At 30.8% G+C, this 14210-nt stretch overlaps 1 protein-coding gene across 1 annotated transcript in view; it reads left to right on the top strand.

Annotated features, from left to right (window-relative positions):
* The window catches only part of dlgap4a (discs, large (Drosophila) homolog-associated protein 4a), a 57388-nt gene that overhangs the window by 16432 nt on the left and 26746 nt on the right, over window positions 1-14210 (top strand). Inside the window, 1 exon segment of the mRNA XM_073822758.1 lies at window positions 3378-3702. Coding sequence (XP_073678859.1) covers window positions 3378-3702 — 325 coding nt within the window.

Raw genomic sequence — 14210 nt, 5'->3', positions numbered from 1 at the left:
CAGAATACCCTAGTATCCACATAGCAACATCGTAGCAACCCCCAAAATATGCTAGTGACCACATAGTAACTCCATAATGTTCTAGCATCACCATAGCAACCCAAAAACATCCTAGCAACCACATACAACACCATAGCAACCCCTAAAACACCCTAGTGAACACATAGTAACTCCAGAACGTTCTAGCATCACCATAACAACCCCCAAAACACCCTAGTATCCACATAGCAAAATAATAATAACACTCTAGAAACCATATAGCAAGAACATAGTGACCACGTAGCAAATCCAGAACACCCTAGCATCACCATAACAATCCTCAGAACACCCGAGTAATCCACATAGCAACACTCTAGAAACCATATAGCAACACCATAGTGACCACATAGCAACTCCAGAACACCCTAGCAGCTACATAGTAATCACAGTATATCCTAGTATCCACAAAGCAAAATAATAGCAACCCCTGATCACACTAGTACCCACATAGCAACACCATAGCAACCCCCGGAACACCCCATTATCCACATAGCAACACTATAGCATTCCCTAAACACCCTAGTGACACCCAGCTACATAGTAATCACAGTATAACCTAGTACCCACATAGCAACACCATAGCAACCTCCAGAACACCCTAGCACACCCCAGTATCCATATAGCAACACATTAGTAACCTCTAGAACACCATAGTGACCACATAACAAATCCAGAACACCCTAGCAACAACATAGCAATATCCATATAACAACACCATAACACCATAGCAACCCCCAAAACACCCTAGTGATCACATAGTAACTCCAGAACATTCTAGCATCAGCATAGTAACCCCCAGCACACCATATTGACCACATGGCAATTCCAGAACATTCTAACAGCGCCATAGTAACATAATAGGAACCACAGCACCCAAGCATCCAAACAGAGAGTTTTTTCTCTGGCACTGTCATTTTCTTCTCCGATGTAAAAATCTCTTGTAAATGTGTGCGCTCTTCATCACAGAGCAAATGCTGAAATGTGTCAGAGAGGTTTTGCTGTTTACTTGACCTCAGGAACAGAGTGTTCCAGATTAAAACTGCTATAAGACATCCTTAAGCTAGTTTAAGGAGATGTGGAGGGTGGGAAATCAGTTGGAGGGCATGTTATCAGGACAAGATACTCAAGCGTCCGCTCCACTGATGGAGACATCAAGACTCGTCAAGCGAGATGAGGCTCTGAAACGATTTCTAAAGAGGAAAGAGAATTGATTTTTTTGGAGATCTGTTTTGCTCAATGGGATAATGTGCTGTGAAGACGGATGGATGATTCATGAAGAAGTCGTTTCTGAGATGCTGTTGAGCAGTAAATGGTGGGATCAAAGGGAAAGAAGTCAGGAGAAATGAGGACAGCAGCTAATTTGCAGCACTAATAAGTATTTTCCTGGAAATTAGCTTGTGGTTTTTCATTCAGTGAGCTCTTTTAAAGCTGTTTGGTGTTTTTTTTCAGTTTGTTTGCTTTTAATTGTTGGATTTATCCCTGACAAACTCACACAACCCTCCTATTCTGTTGTTGTGTCTCTGTGAGAAGTGTCTCCTGCTGGATAAACAAACACAAACTCTCTCTTTACGCTTTACTCTTAGGCTTTGAGAGAGTGTGAACCGTGATTGTGTTTAGTTTGCAGGTTAGTTTGGAAAGACTTTAAGATTCAACTGCATCATTTTGGATTTGATAGACTCTCTGAGGCATTTTCTGTATTCTTCCTGATGGAATTGAAGCAAAACAAAGGGGGAAATTATATTTACACAAAAGGGAAAGCAAATACTTTTTGAAATTACTTGCATAGATATTAAAAACAAGGCTTTTTATTTTTATTTTTTGCATTGTGACATTATTTTGTGACAGCAATCCCCTTTTCTCTCATTACTGCAATGAAGACATTTTTTCTTTTGTACATTTCAGTTTGAGATTATCATTAGATTTAAAATAAAAACACTGTATTACAGAAAAATATATACATATCTTACTATTTAAATAATATATCTTTAGTTTTTATCCACAATACAGTATTTTTTAATATCATAAGCAGTAATGTCACAGTACAAAACATATTATTAGACCTGAAACAGAATTTTTTCCCATATATTATATTATATTATATTAGAAATATTTGAATATTATTTTAATTACATTTCTTATACAATTTTCCCAGTTGTAGCAGTGTTTTTTGAATGAGAATTTGGTGAAATATGGTTTAAATTTAAAGTTTTTTTCATTTTTTTCCCCACAATAGAGTATTTTGTTATTTAAAAAAAATATCAAAAACAATAATGACACGGTGCAAAACATATTATTAGACAAAAAACTTAATTAACTTTACTTAAGAAATAATAATTTCCTTTTATTATACTATATTATATTACAAATATTTAAATATTATTTCAATTAAATTTTTTCCTACAATTTTGTAGGAAAAGTTAAGTAAGTTGTAGAGGAGTTTTTTGAATGATTTTATTGGTGAAATACAGTCTAAATTACAAGTAATTAATTTTTTTATTTTGTTATTTAAAAATGTCATAAACAATAATGTCATGGTGCAAAACATATTATTAGACATAAAACTGAATTAACTGTTGTTTAAGAAAAATACATTTTCTTTTTTTATATTATATTATATTATATTACAAATATTTGGATGTTATTTAATTTTTATTTTATTTTTTTTGCAATTTTCCCAGTTTTTTATGGTAATTTTAATAAATCTAAATTACAAGTATTTAAATTTTTCCACAATAGAGTATGTTGTTATTTTAAAAAAATATAATAAACAATAATTATGAACAATAATGTCATGGTGCAAACATATTATTAGAAGTTAAACTGAATTAACTTTTCTTTAAGAAAAATACATTTTCTTTTTTTTAATATTATATTGTATTATATTACAAATATTTGGATATCATTTAATTTTTTTCTTTTTTTACAATTTTCCCAGTTGTAGAAGAGTTTTTTTAATTATAATTTTTGATGAAATATGGTATAAATTACAAGTATTTAAATTTTTTTCACAACTGTGTATTTTATTTCTTTTTTATATTATATTTTTAAAATAGGTTTAATTACATTATTTGATAGACTGCTAGAAAACAATACATATAATATTTATATATATTTATTTATTTATATATTACAATTTTCCTAGTTGTAAGGTACCAATTTATAAAAACAAACTCCTCATCCGTCGACAAGGATCAGTACAACTGTGAAAGGAATACATTTACAGATTTTTTTTCTCATTTTATGCCACAATTGTTGCATTAGACTGAATGGAAACCAGTCAAGGAAACCTGCCCTTTCCTCTTTATGTCCGCACGACGATGCGTCAATCCACCCTAAAGCGCCGGCCGCGTCTCACCCCATGCGAGGCACGCTTGTGGGTGTGTAGCGGCCGCTTGCCCCGCCGGCTTCGCACAGGACGCTTCAACCTGCACATGTCCTTTCAGGTGGAGCAGGGCTACCGGGGCAGTGCAGCTTATGGCCAGATGGACTCTGTGGCAGTGGAGGCCTTGGATCTGCCTACACCCACCTGCTTTCGCTCCCGGAGCCACAGTTACCTGCGTGCCATCCAGGCCGGATGCTCTCAAGACGATGATACGGGCTCCGTGGACTCCGACGAGACGCCACCTATAACCTCATCCATCAGCAGCTACAACAGCGCCACCGGTGAGTACTGAACACATGCAACTACACATTCATATATCTTTGATAATAATCTGAAATGTTTCCTGAGCAGCAAATCAGCATATTAGTATGATTTCTGAAGGATCGTGTGACTCTAAAGACTGGAGTAATGATGCTGAAAATTCAGATTTAATCACAGGAATAAATTAAAATATAAAATAAATTGACATAGAAAATAGTTATTTTATATTGTTCTAATATTTTACAATTTTACTGTTTTTATAGTATTTTTAATGAAACAAATGCAGTTTTCGTGAACAAATGAGACAAAAATTATACTGACTCCAACTTTTCAATAATACTGTGTGTTGTCACTTGTGGTTTATGATTGTACATATACAGTAGAATTGTGAGATGTAAACTCAGAAATCTGTGAAAAAATGGAAATGTAAGTTAGAAACTCAGAAATCTGTAAAAATAGAATTGCAAATGTAAACTCAGAAATCTGTAAGAAATAATAATAATAATAATAATAATTATAATAGAATATTGAGATGTCAATCCAGAAATCGAATAAAAAAAATTAATTGTGAAATGTAAACTCAGAACTCTGGAAAAATTAGAATTGTTTGTAAAATTAGAATTAGAAAAGTTGTAAACTCTAAATAACTAAAATTGTGAGATGTAACTTCAGAAATCTGAAAAATAAAATTGTGAGATGTAAACTCAGAACTCTGTGGAAATAATAGAATTGTGAGATGTAACTTCAGAAATCTGAGAAAAATAGAATTGCAAGATGTAAACTAAAAAATCTGAGAAAAAATAGAATTGTGAGATATCAATTCAGAAATCTGTGAAAAATAGAATTGTGAGTTGTAAACTCTGAACTGTGGAAATAATAGAATTGTGAGATGTAACTTCAGAAATCTGAGAAAAATAGAATTGCAAGATGTAAACTAAAAAATCAGAGAAAAAATAGAATTATGAGATGTAACTTTAGAAATCTGAGAAAAAACATAATTGTGTGATGTAAACACAGAACACAGAAAAAATAGAATTGTGAAATATCAATTCAGAAATTTGTGAAAAATAGAATTGTGACATGTCAACCCAGAAATCTGAGAAGAAATAGAATTGCAAGATGTAAACTCAGAACTCTGTGGAAATAATAAAATTGTGAGTTAGAAACTCAGAAATCTGTGAAAAAATTGAATTGTGAGATGTCAACTCAGAAATCTGAGAAATAATAGAATTGCAAGATGTAAACGGTAATCTGAGAAAAAAAAACATGGAAATCAGAAATCTGAAAAAAATAGAAATGTGAGATGTAAATTCAGAACTCTGGAAATAATAGAAATGTGAGTAGGAAACTCAGAAATCTGAAAAAAAAATAGAATTGCGAGATGTCAACTCAGAAGTCTGTGGAAAAAATAGAATTGCGATATGTAAACTAAAAAAATCTGTGGAAAATAGAATTTTGAGATGTTAACTAAAAAAATAAAAATAAAAAAAAAGAAGAATTTCAAGATGTAAACTCAAATATGATAAATAATAGAATAGCGAGATGTAAACTCAGAAATCTAAAAAAATTGAATTGTAAGATGTAAATTTAAAAAATCTAAATAAAAAAAACGAAAGAAAAAAGAATTGCAAGATGTAAACTCAAATCTGAGAAAAATAGAATTGTGAGATGTAAACTCAAAAAATCTGAAAAAAGAATTGCAAGATGTAAACTCAAATCTGAGAAATAATAGAATTGCGATATGTAAACCCAGAAATCTGTGAAAAATAGAATTGTGAGATCTAAACTCAAAAATCTGTGGGAAAATAGAATTGCAAGAGTTGGAAACTCAGAAATCTGTGTAAACAGAATTGTGAGATGTTAACTCAGAAATCTGTGGAAAAAGTAGAATTGCAAATGTAAACTCAGAAATCTGTGAAAAATAGAATTGTGAGATGTAAATTCAAAAAATCGAAAAAAAAAAAAGAATTGCGAGATGTAAGCTCAGAAATCTGAGAAATAATAGAAATTTGAGAAATAATAGAATTGCGATATGTAAACCCATAAATCTGTGAAAAATAGAATTACAAGATGTAAACTCAAAAAATAAAAAAAAAGAATTGTGAGATGTAAACAAAAAATCTAAAAATAATTTGCGAGATGTAAACTCAAATCTGAGAAAAATAGAATTGCGAGATGTCAACTCAGAAATCTGTGGAAAAAATAAAATTGTGAGATGTAAACTCAGAAATCTAAGAAATAATAAAATTGCGACATAAAAAGGTCAGAATTACGAGATGCAAACTCAGAAATAAAAAAAGTCAGAGTTGCAAGATATACATTATAGAAATCTGAGAAAAATTGAATTTCAAAGATGCAAACTCAGAAATCTGGGAAAAAAATAGAATTGTGAGATGTAAATCAGAATATAGAGAAAAAAAAGTCATCATTGTGAGCATTGTAAAACATTTTATTACATGAGAAACTGAAAGAAAGATAATGTAATCACTAAAGTAATGATGCTGACTGGCTGTCATGTATCACAGGGATAGCGCTGAATTTGCAAATGCTAAAAAAACGAAAGTGTTGATAAAGTAGACAAAGTCCACGGCAGGCGATATAATAACATCCTGATAAGCACAGGTCTTCTGGACTTTTTATCTGATCATGATGTCATTTTATTGTCTCCAGTGGTGATGTCAGTGCAATCAAACTGGCCTTGTTTTTCTTTCTCAGACCTTAGCTTGAAGTCGGATCTCTTTTGCTTTGAGAAGCTGGCATGTGGGCAAGTCCAGACAGAGGATCTGGAATCATGGTGTGAGGGTAAAAACAGCTGCTAGACCATGACGACTGTCTCATGATGATCCTCTTAAAGGGATAGTTCACCTAAAAAATGTCAATTCTGTCAGCATCACCCATTTCATCGCACAAGGCTTATATGGAAGTGCATGAGGCACATGGACTACTTTGGTCTTTTTTGGAGATTAACATAGTTAGGCTTTTGGAAAGATTTGGTACTTCTTTTATTTAGTTAATGTCCTCAAGATTATGGTTAAGTTATGGTAGTTTTATAATTTATGATCATTGTAATTATGGTAATATGGTAAAAAAAAAAGATTTTGGATCTCACAATTTTGACTTTTTTTCTTCCAATTCAGAACTGGGAGATAAAATTCAGAATTGCAAGATGTAGACTCAGAAATCAGAGAAAAAAAAAGTCAGAATTGCAAGATGTAAACTCAGAAATCAGAGTAAAAAAAATCAGAATGGCAAGCTGTAAACTTGGAAATCTGAAAAAAGTCAGAATTGATGTAAGTTAAAAAATCTGAGAGAAAAAAAAAGAATTTTTCAGAAATCTGAGAAAACTTTAATCGTAAGATGTAAACTCAGAAATCTGTAAAAATAAAATAGAATTGCAAGGTGTAAACTCATTAATCTGAGAAATAATAGAATTGTGAGATGTATACTCAGAAATCTGTGGAAAAATAGAATTTTGAGATGTAAACTGAAAAAGATGTAAATCTGAAAAATAATAGTATTGCGAGATGTCAGCTCAGAAATCGGAGAAAAAATAGAATTGCGAGATGTCTGAGAAATAATAGAAGTGTGAGATGTATACTCATAAAACTGGAAAAAATTAAATTGCAAAATGTAAACTCAGAACTCTGTGGGGAAAATAGAACTGTAAGATATAAACTACAGAATTGTGAGATGTTGACTCATGAATCTGAGAAAAAATTAAATTGCGAGATGTAAACTCATAAAACTGTAAAAAAAAATTTGCATGATGTAAACTCAGAAATCTGAAAAGTAATAAAGTTGTGAGATATCAAATTATAAAACTGGAAATAATAGAATTGTGAGATGTCAATTCAGAAATCTGTGAAAAAATAGAATTACGAGATATCAAATCATAAAACTGGAAATAATAGTATTATGAGAGTAAGTTCAGAAATTTGTGGGAAAAAAAACTGAATTGTCAGATGTAAACTTAATCTGAGAAAAAATTCAAAGATGTAAACTCAGAAATCTGTGGAAAAAATAGAATTGTGAGATATAAACTCAGAAATCTGTGGAAAAAATAGAATTGTGAGATATAAACTCAGAAACCTGGAAAAAATAGAATTGTGAGATGTAAACTCAGAAATCTGAAAAAATAGAATTGTGAGATGTAAACTCAGAAATCTGTGGAAAAAACTGAATTGTCAGATGTAAACTTAGAAATCTGAAAAAATAGAATTGTGAGATATAAACTCAGAAATCTGAAAAAATAGAATTGTGAGATGTAAACTCAGAAATCTGAAAAAATAGAATTGTGAGATATAAACTCAGAAATCTGTGGAAAAAACTGAATTGTCAGATGTAAACTTAGAAATCTGAAAAAATAGAATTGTGAGATATAAACTCAGAAATCTGAAAAAATAGAATTGTGAGATGTAAACTTAGAAATCTGAAAAAATAGAATTGTGAGATATAAACTCAGAAATCTGTGGAAAAAACTGAATTGTCAGATGTAAACTCAGAAATCTGAAAAAATAGAATTGTGAGATGTAAACTTAGAAATCTGAAAAAATAGAATTGTGAGATATAAACTCAGAAATCTGAAAAAATAGAATTGTGAGATGTAAACTCAGAAATCTGAAAAAATAGAATTGTGAGATATAAACTCAGAAACCTGGAAAAAATAGAATTGTGAGATGTAAACTCAGAAATCTGAAAAAATAGAATTGTGAGATGTAAACTCAGAAATCTGAAAAAATAGAATTGTGAGATATAAACTCAGAAACCTGGAAAAAATAGAATTGTGAGATATAAACTCTGAAAAAATAGAATTGTGAGATATAAACTCAGAAACCTGGAAAAAATAGAATTGTGAGATGTAAACTTAGAAATCTGAAAAAATAGAATTGTGAGATGTAAACTCAGAAATCTGAAAAAATAGAATTGTGAGATGTAAACTCAGAAATCTGTGGAAAAAACTGAATTGTCAGATGTAAACTTAGAAATCTGAAAAAATAGAATTATGAGATGTAAACTCATAATTCAAATAAAGAAGTCAGAATTAAGAGTAAAAATATCAAAATTGCAGGGAAAAAAATGAGAATAGCAAGACATAAACTCAAAGTACAGTAAAAGAAAAATAGAATTGCAATATGTAAGCTCAGAAATCTCAGGAAAAAATAGAATTGCGAAATGCGAACTCAAAATTTTGGGTTTATAACTTGCAAAAAAAGTCAGAATTTATGTAAACTCGCAATTATGATTTTTATTTTATTGCAATCATGTGACAAACTGAGGATGTTTTTTTTCCTGTGGCAGAATCAAGCTTCCATACAGCATCCATTAGCCTACTGCAGTCATAACGTTCATAACGTCTCAAATGGCCACTGCCAAGTGTGTCACAGCAAGATGTCTCTCTCTCTCTCTCTCTTTCTCACACACATACGCAAAATCTTCTGACCTACATTAGTACTGGTGGTGTCCTGCAGAGATGAATCCTCCAGCTTAACGGCTAATGTTTCTCTGCCCATCATGACCGACTCTGGCAAAACTTCCACCGCAAATTAAACCTCATTTTAGCCGGTTTTCAGAGGAATTAACCAACATCAAGCAGATTAGTTTGGCACAACGCTTGATAAACCAGCAGCCAGTGGACTGTCTGATTTTGCAGTGGATCTACATTATTTGTATTGATCGGACAACATTCCCTTAATTTCACGATTATCTTGAAAAGTTTTGAAAAGGCAGATTACTTGTGTAAGTACAAAGCAGAGTTGTACACCCAAAATAGCAAATAATGAAATCTAGTCTATTTTTGGAGAGAAATCTGGCTAATGCTATTTAGTTTAGATAGCAAGCTGTCAAGAAAAAAACAAACCTTGGCCATCTGTTTACCACTTCTGCACCTCTTCTGAATTAATAACCTGTGCTATTTTTGCCTGGTCCATGGCTATATATCAGAATACCATACTACTCTCTTACTCAAATAGTATGGGTATTGTGTAAAAATACTGTTTATGGTAAAAGAATGCATACTGTTTTACTTCACTTTTAAAAATAGTAAGTAGTATATTGCATATGATTCAATAGTACGCCATTTTAGTAATATCTAGTAATAATTTCACTACTTTTGCAAGGCTTAGATGTATGTAATTATTATAAATAAATAAAGCACTTCAAGATTTTTAATTGTAAATAAAAAGAAGAAAAAGTAGATAGCAAAGAAAAATAATAGAAAGATAGTGTTAGAGGGTCAAGTTATAGTTATTTTATAATTAAAAAGAAAATGCGTAGATAGAATAGAAAAAGAATAGAGAATGCTGGTTTAAAGGGTTACATTTTTATTTATTTTTTTTTTTGTTTTGTTTTTAATAAATACAAATTGATAGAATATAAAAAGAATGGAGAACGCTTGTTTTAGAGCAGGGGTCCCCACACTTTTTTCTGAGAGGGCCACATAATTTTCTTTTCTTTAATGGGGGGCCGGGTCGGTTTATAAAAGAAAATACCATGGGCCGGACTGACTACTATTATTATTATTTTATTATGATTTTACCTGTATTTATTCTACCTTTTAATGCTAGAATAGTTTATTTTGTTATGCACCACACAGACAACTGATCATTTCTTTTTAAAAGATATACAGGTGCATCTCAGTAAATTAGAATGTCATGGAAAAGTTCATTTATTTCAGTAATTCAACTCAAATTGTGAAACTTGTGTATTAAATACATTTAATGCACACATACTGAAGTAGTTTAAGTCTTTGGTTCTTTTAATTTTGATGATTTGGCTCACATTTAACAAAAACCCACCAATTCACTATCTCAACAAATTAGAATATGGTGACATTCCAATCAGCTAGTCAACTCAAAACCTCTTTACGGTCTCCTGAGCCGTCAAAATGGTCTCTCAGTTTGGTTCACTAAGCTACACAATCATGGGGAAGACTGCTGATCTGACAGTTGTCCAGAAGACAAGCATTGACACCCTTCACAAGGAGGGTAAGCCACAAACATTAATTGCCAAAGAAGCTGGCTGTTCACAGAGTGCTGTATCCAGGCATGTTAACAGAAAGTTGAGTGGAAGAAGAAAATGTAAAAGAAAAAGATGCACAACCAACCAAGAGAACCACAGCCTTGAGAGGCTTGTCAAGCTAAATCGATTCAAGAATCCACTGTTTTTTGAATCACATCAACTCTGCCTTCATCATTTTCAGCGCTTCCACAGACTTTTCAACTGGGAATGGGGCCACTGGTTTCTCAGCTGAAAAACTTTGGGTAAATGGGAGATGAGTGAAGTCTTGCTTTCGCACCTGTCCCACAAGCAGTGCTAGTTTCACCTCAAATGCTATTGAGTCATTTTTTCATCGCTCTGAATTTTCTAGCTGGCTCGTGCATCACCTGTTCGATCGCGATGACACATTACGTTGAATGTACCATTCTGTTGGTGAATTTAACAAATAATTAGGCTATGTTAATAACTAAGGAAAATTTTAGTTTGAAAGCCAACCTTTATAATCAAATACTGATATGATATAAGTAAAACATATTTAAAATTTTTCATTTTCATTTTTCTGGCATTGTTCAAAGGGCCGGTCCAAATGTGGGGGCGGGCCGCATTCGGCCCGCGGGCCTTAGTTTGGGGACCCCTGTTTTAGAGGGTAAATTTTTTAAATAAAAAAAAGTTGATAGAATATAAAAAGAATGGAAGAACGCTAGTTTTAGAGGGTCAATTTTTAAAAAATAAAAAGAAACAAGTTGATAGAATAGAAAAAGAATGCTAGTTTTAGAAGATCAAGTATTTTATTTATTTCTTTTCTTGTTTTGTTTTTTAATGAATAAAAAAAACAAGTAGATAAAAAATAAATACAATAGAGACAGCCAGTGTTACAGGGCCAAGTTATTATTATTTTTATAATAATTAAAAAGAAAACAATTTAATTGAATAGAAGAAGAATGGAGAAGGCTAGTTTTAGAGGATCAAGGTTTTTTTTAAATAAATGAAAAGTTGATAGAAATAGAATACAGAATGCTGTATTAGTGGGGCATTTTTTACACTAAATAAAAACAAAAAGTAGATAGAATAGAGAACACTTTTAGAGGGTCAAGTTTTTATTTATCTTTTGTTTTTTTATAAATAAAAAACAAGTTGATAGAATAAAATAAAATAGAGACAGCTAGTGTTAAAGGGCCAAGTTATTATTATTTTTATAATTTAAAAGATAAGTTGATAGAATATAACAAGAATGGTGAACGCTAGTTTTAGAGGATCAAGTTTTTTATAATAAATGAAAAGAAATATTGATAGAAAAAGAAAAAAAAATACAGAATGCTGTATTATTGGGGCATTAGATAGAATAGAAATAGAATAGAGAACACTGTTAGAGGGCCAAGTTTTTTATCTTTTGTTTTTGTTTTTTATAATTAAAAAAACAAGTTGATAGAATAGAAAAAGAATGCTTAGTTTTATTTTTTTTTAATGAATAAAATAGAAAATAAATAGAATAGAGACAGCTAGTGTTAAAGGGCCAAGTTATTATTATTTTTATAATAATTAAAAAGAAAACAAGTTGAAAGAATATAAAAAGAATGGAGAAAGGTAGTTTTAGAGAGTCAAGTATTTAATTTTTTTGTTTTGTTTTTTAATAAATAAAAAGAAAGCAAGTAGATAGAAAAGAAATTGAATAGAAAGAGCAAGTGTTAAAGGGCCAAGTTATTTATATTTTCTATAATTAAAAAGAAAACAAGTGGATGGAATAGAAAAATGGAAAAGGCTAGTTTTAGAGGGTCAAGTTTTTTTTCTTATAAATAAAAAGAAAAGTTGATAGAAATAGAATACAGAATGCTGTATTATTTGGGCTTTTTTAAGCTAAATAAAAATAAAAAGTAGATAGAATAGAAATAGAATAGAGAACACTGTTAGAGGGCCAAGTTTTTATTTATCTTTTGTTATTGTTTTTTATAAATAAATAAATAACAAGTTGATAGAATAGAAAAAGAACACTAGCTTTCAAAGATCAAGTAATTTATTTATTTATTTTTGTTTTGTTTTTAATAAATAAAAAGAAAACAAGAAGATAAAAAATAAATAGAATAGAGACAGCAAGTTATTATTATTTTTATAATTAAAAGGTTGAGAGAATATAAAAAGAATTGATAACGCTAGTTTTAAAAAATCTATTTTTTATAAATAAAAAGAAAACAAGTTGATAGAATATTAAAAAAATAGAAAACGCTAGTTGTAGAGGCTCAATTTTTTTTAAATGAATTAAAGGAAACAAGTTGATGGAATATAAAAAGAATGGAGAACGCTAGTATTAGAGGGTCATTTTTTAATAAATAAAAAGAAAAGTTGATAGAATGTAAAAAGAAGGCTCAATTTTTTTTAATAAATTAAAGGAAACCAGTTGATAGAATATAAAATGAATGGAGAATGCTAGTTTTAGAGGGTAAATTCTTTTTAATAAATGAAAAGAAAACAAGTTGATAGAATATAAAAAGAATGGAGAACGCTTTAAAGGATCAATTTTTTTCTAATAAATAAAAAGAAAACAAGTTGATAGAATATAAAAAGAATGGAGACCGCTAGTTTTAGAGGGTAATTTTTTAATTTAAAAAAAGAAAACAAGTTAGTAGAATATAAAAAGAATGGAGAACGCTAGTTTTAGAGGGTAATTTTTTAATTTAAAAAAAGAAAACAAGTTAATAGAATATAAAAAGAATGGAGAACGCTAGTTTTAGAGGGTAATTTTTTAATTTAAAAAAAGAAAACAAGTTAATAGAATATAAAAAGAATGGAGAACGCTAGTTTTAGAGGGTAATTTTTTTTAAATAAGAAAATAAGTTGATGGAATATAAAAAGAATGGACAATGCTAGTTTTAGATGGTCAATTTTTTAATTAATAAAAAAACAAGCTGATAGAATATAAAAATAATAGAGAACGCTAGTTTTAGAGGGTCAGTTTTTTCTAATTAATAAAAAGAAAACAAGTTTGATAGAATATAAAAAGAATGGAGAACGCTAGTTTTAGAGGGTTTATTTTTTTAATAAATAAAAAGAAAAGTTGACAGAATAGAAATGGAATAGAGTGTTAAGAGTGTTAAGAGGGTCAAGTCATTTTCATGAATAAATGAGTTATTTTAAATTGTAATAATATTTCACAATATTACTGTTTTTACTGTATTTTGATCACATAAATGCAGCCTTGGTGAGCATAAGAGACTTCAAACAGATGCCATAAGATGTCGCAAAGTAATTAAAGTAGTAATCTAGGTACTACACTCACGGCATTTCATTGAAAAATGCAGGTTTAAAACACTCCTCCTCGACTCTGGCCGCTTTCCGCGGTCATGTGACAAAGCCACAGCCCGCGCGCATCAGTTTCTCTGAAGAAGCGGGGGATTCTGTGTGACGCATAAACAGCGATTCTGATTCGACCGCGTCAAGCTCGTACGCCCCGCCCCCCGACCAATGAGAGCGCAGCGAGTGAACGCCTAGAGCGCGTCTCTATCCAATCCCGCGTCCTGAAAGCGGATTACCGGATCGG

This window comes from Garra rufa, chromosome 18 (assembly GCF_049309525.1).
Source record: "Garra rufa chromosome 18, GarRuf1.0, whole genome shotgun sequence".
Lineage (NCBI taxonomy): Eukaryota > Metazoa > Chordata > Actinopteri > Cypriniformes > Cyprinidae > Garra > Garra rufa.
Note: the sequence above shows the minus strand (reverse complement) of the source record. Positions and strands in the feature narration are given on the sequence as shown.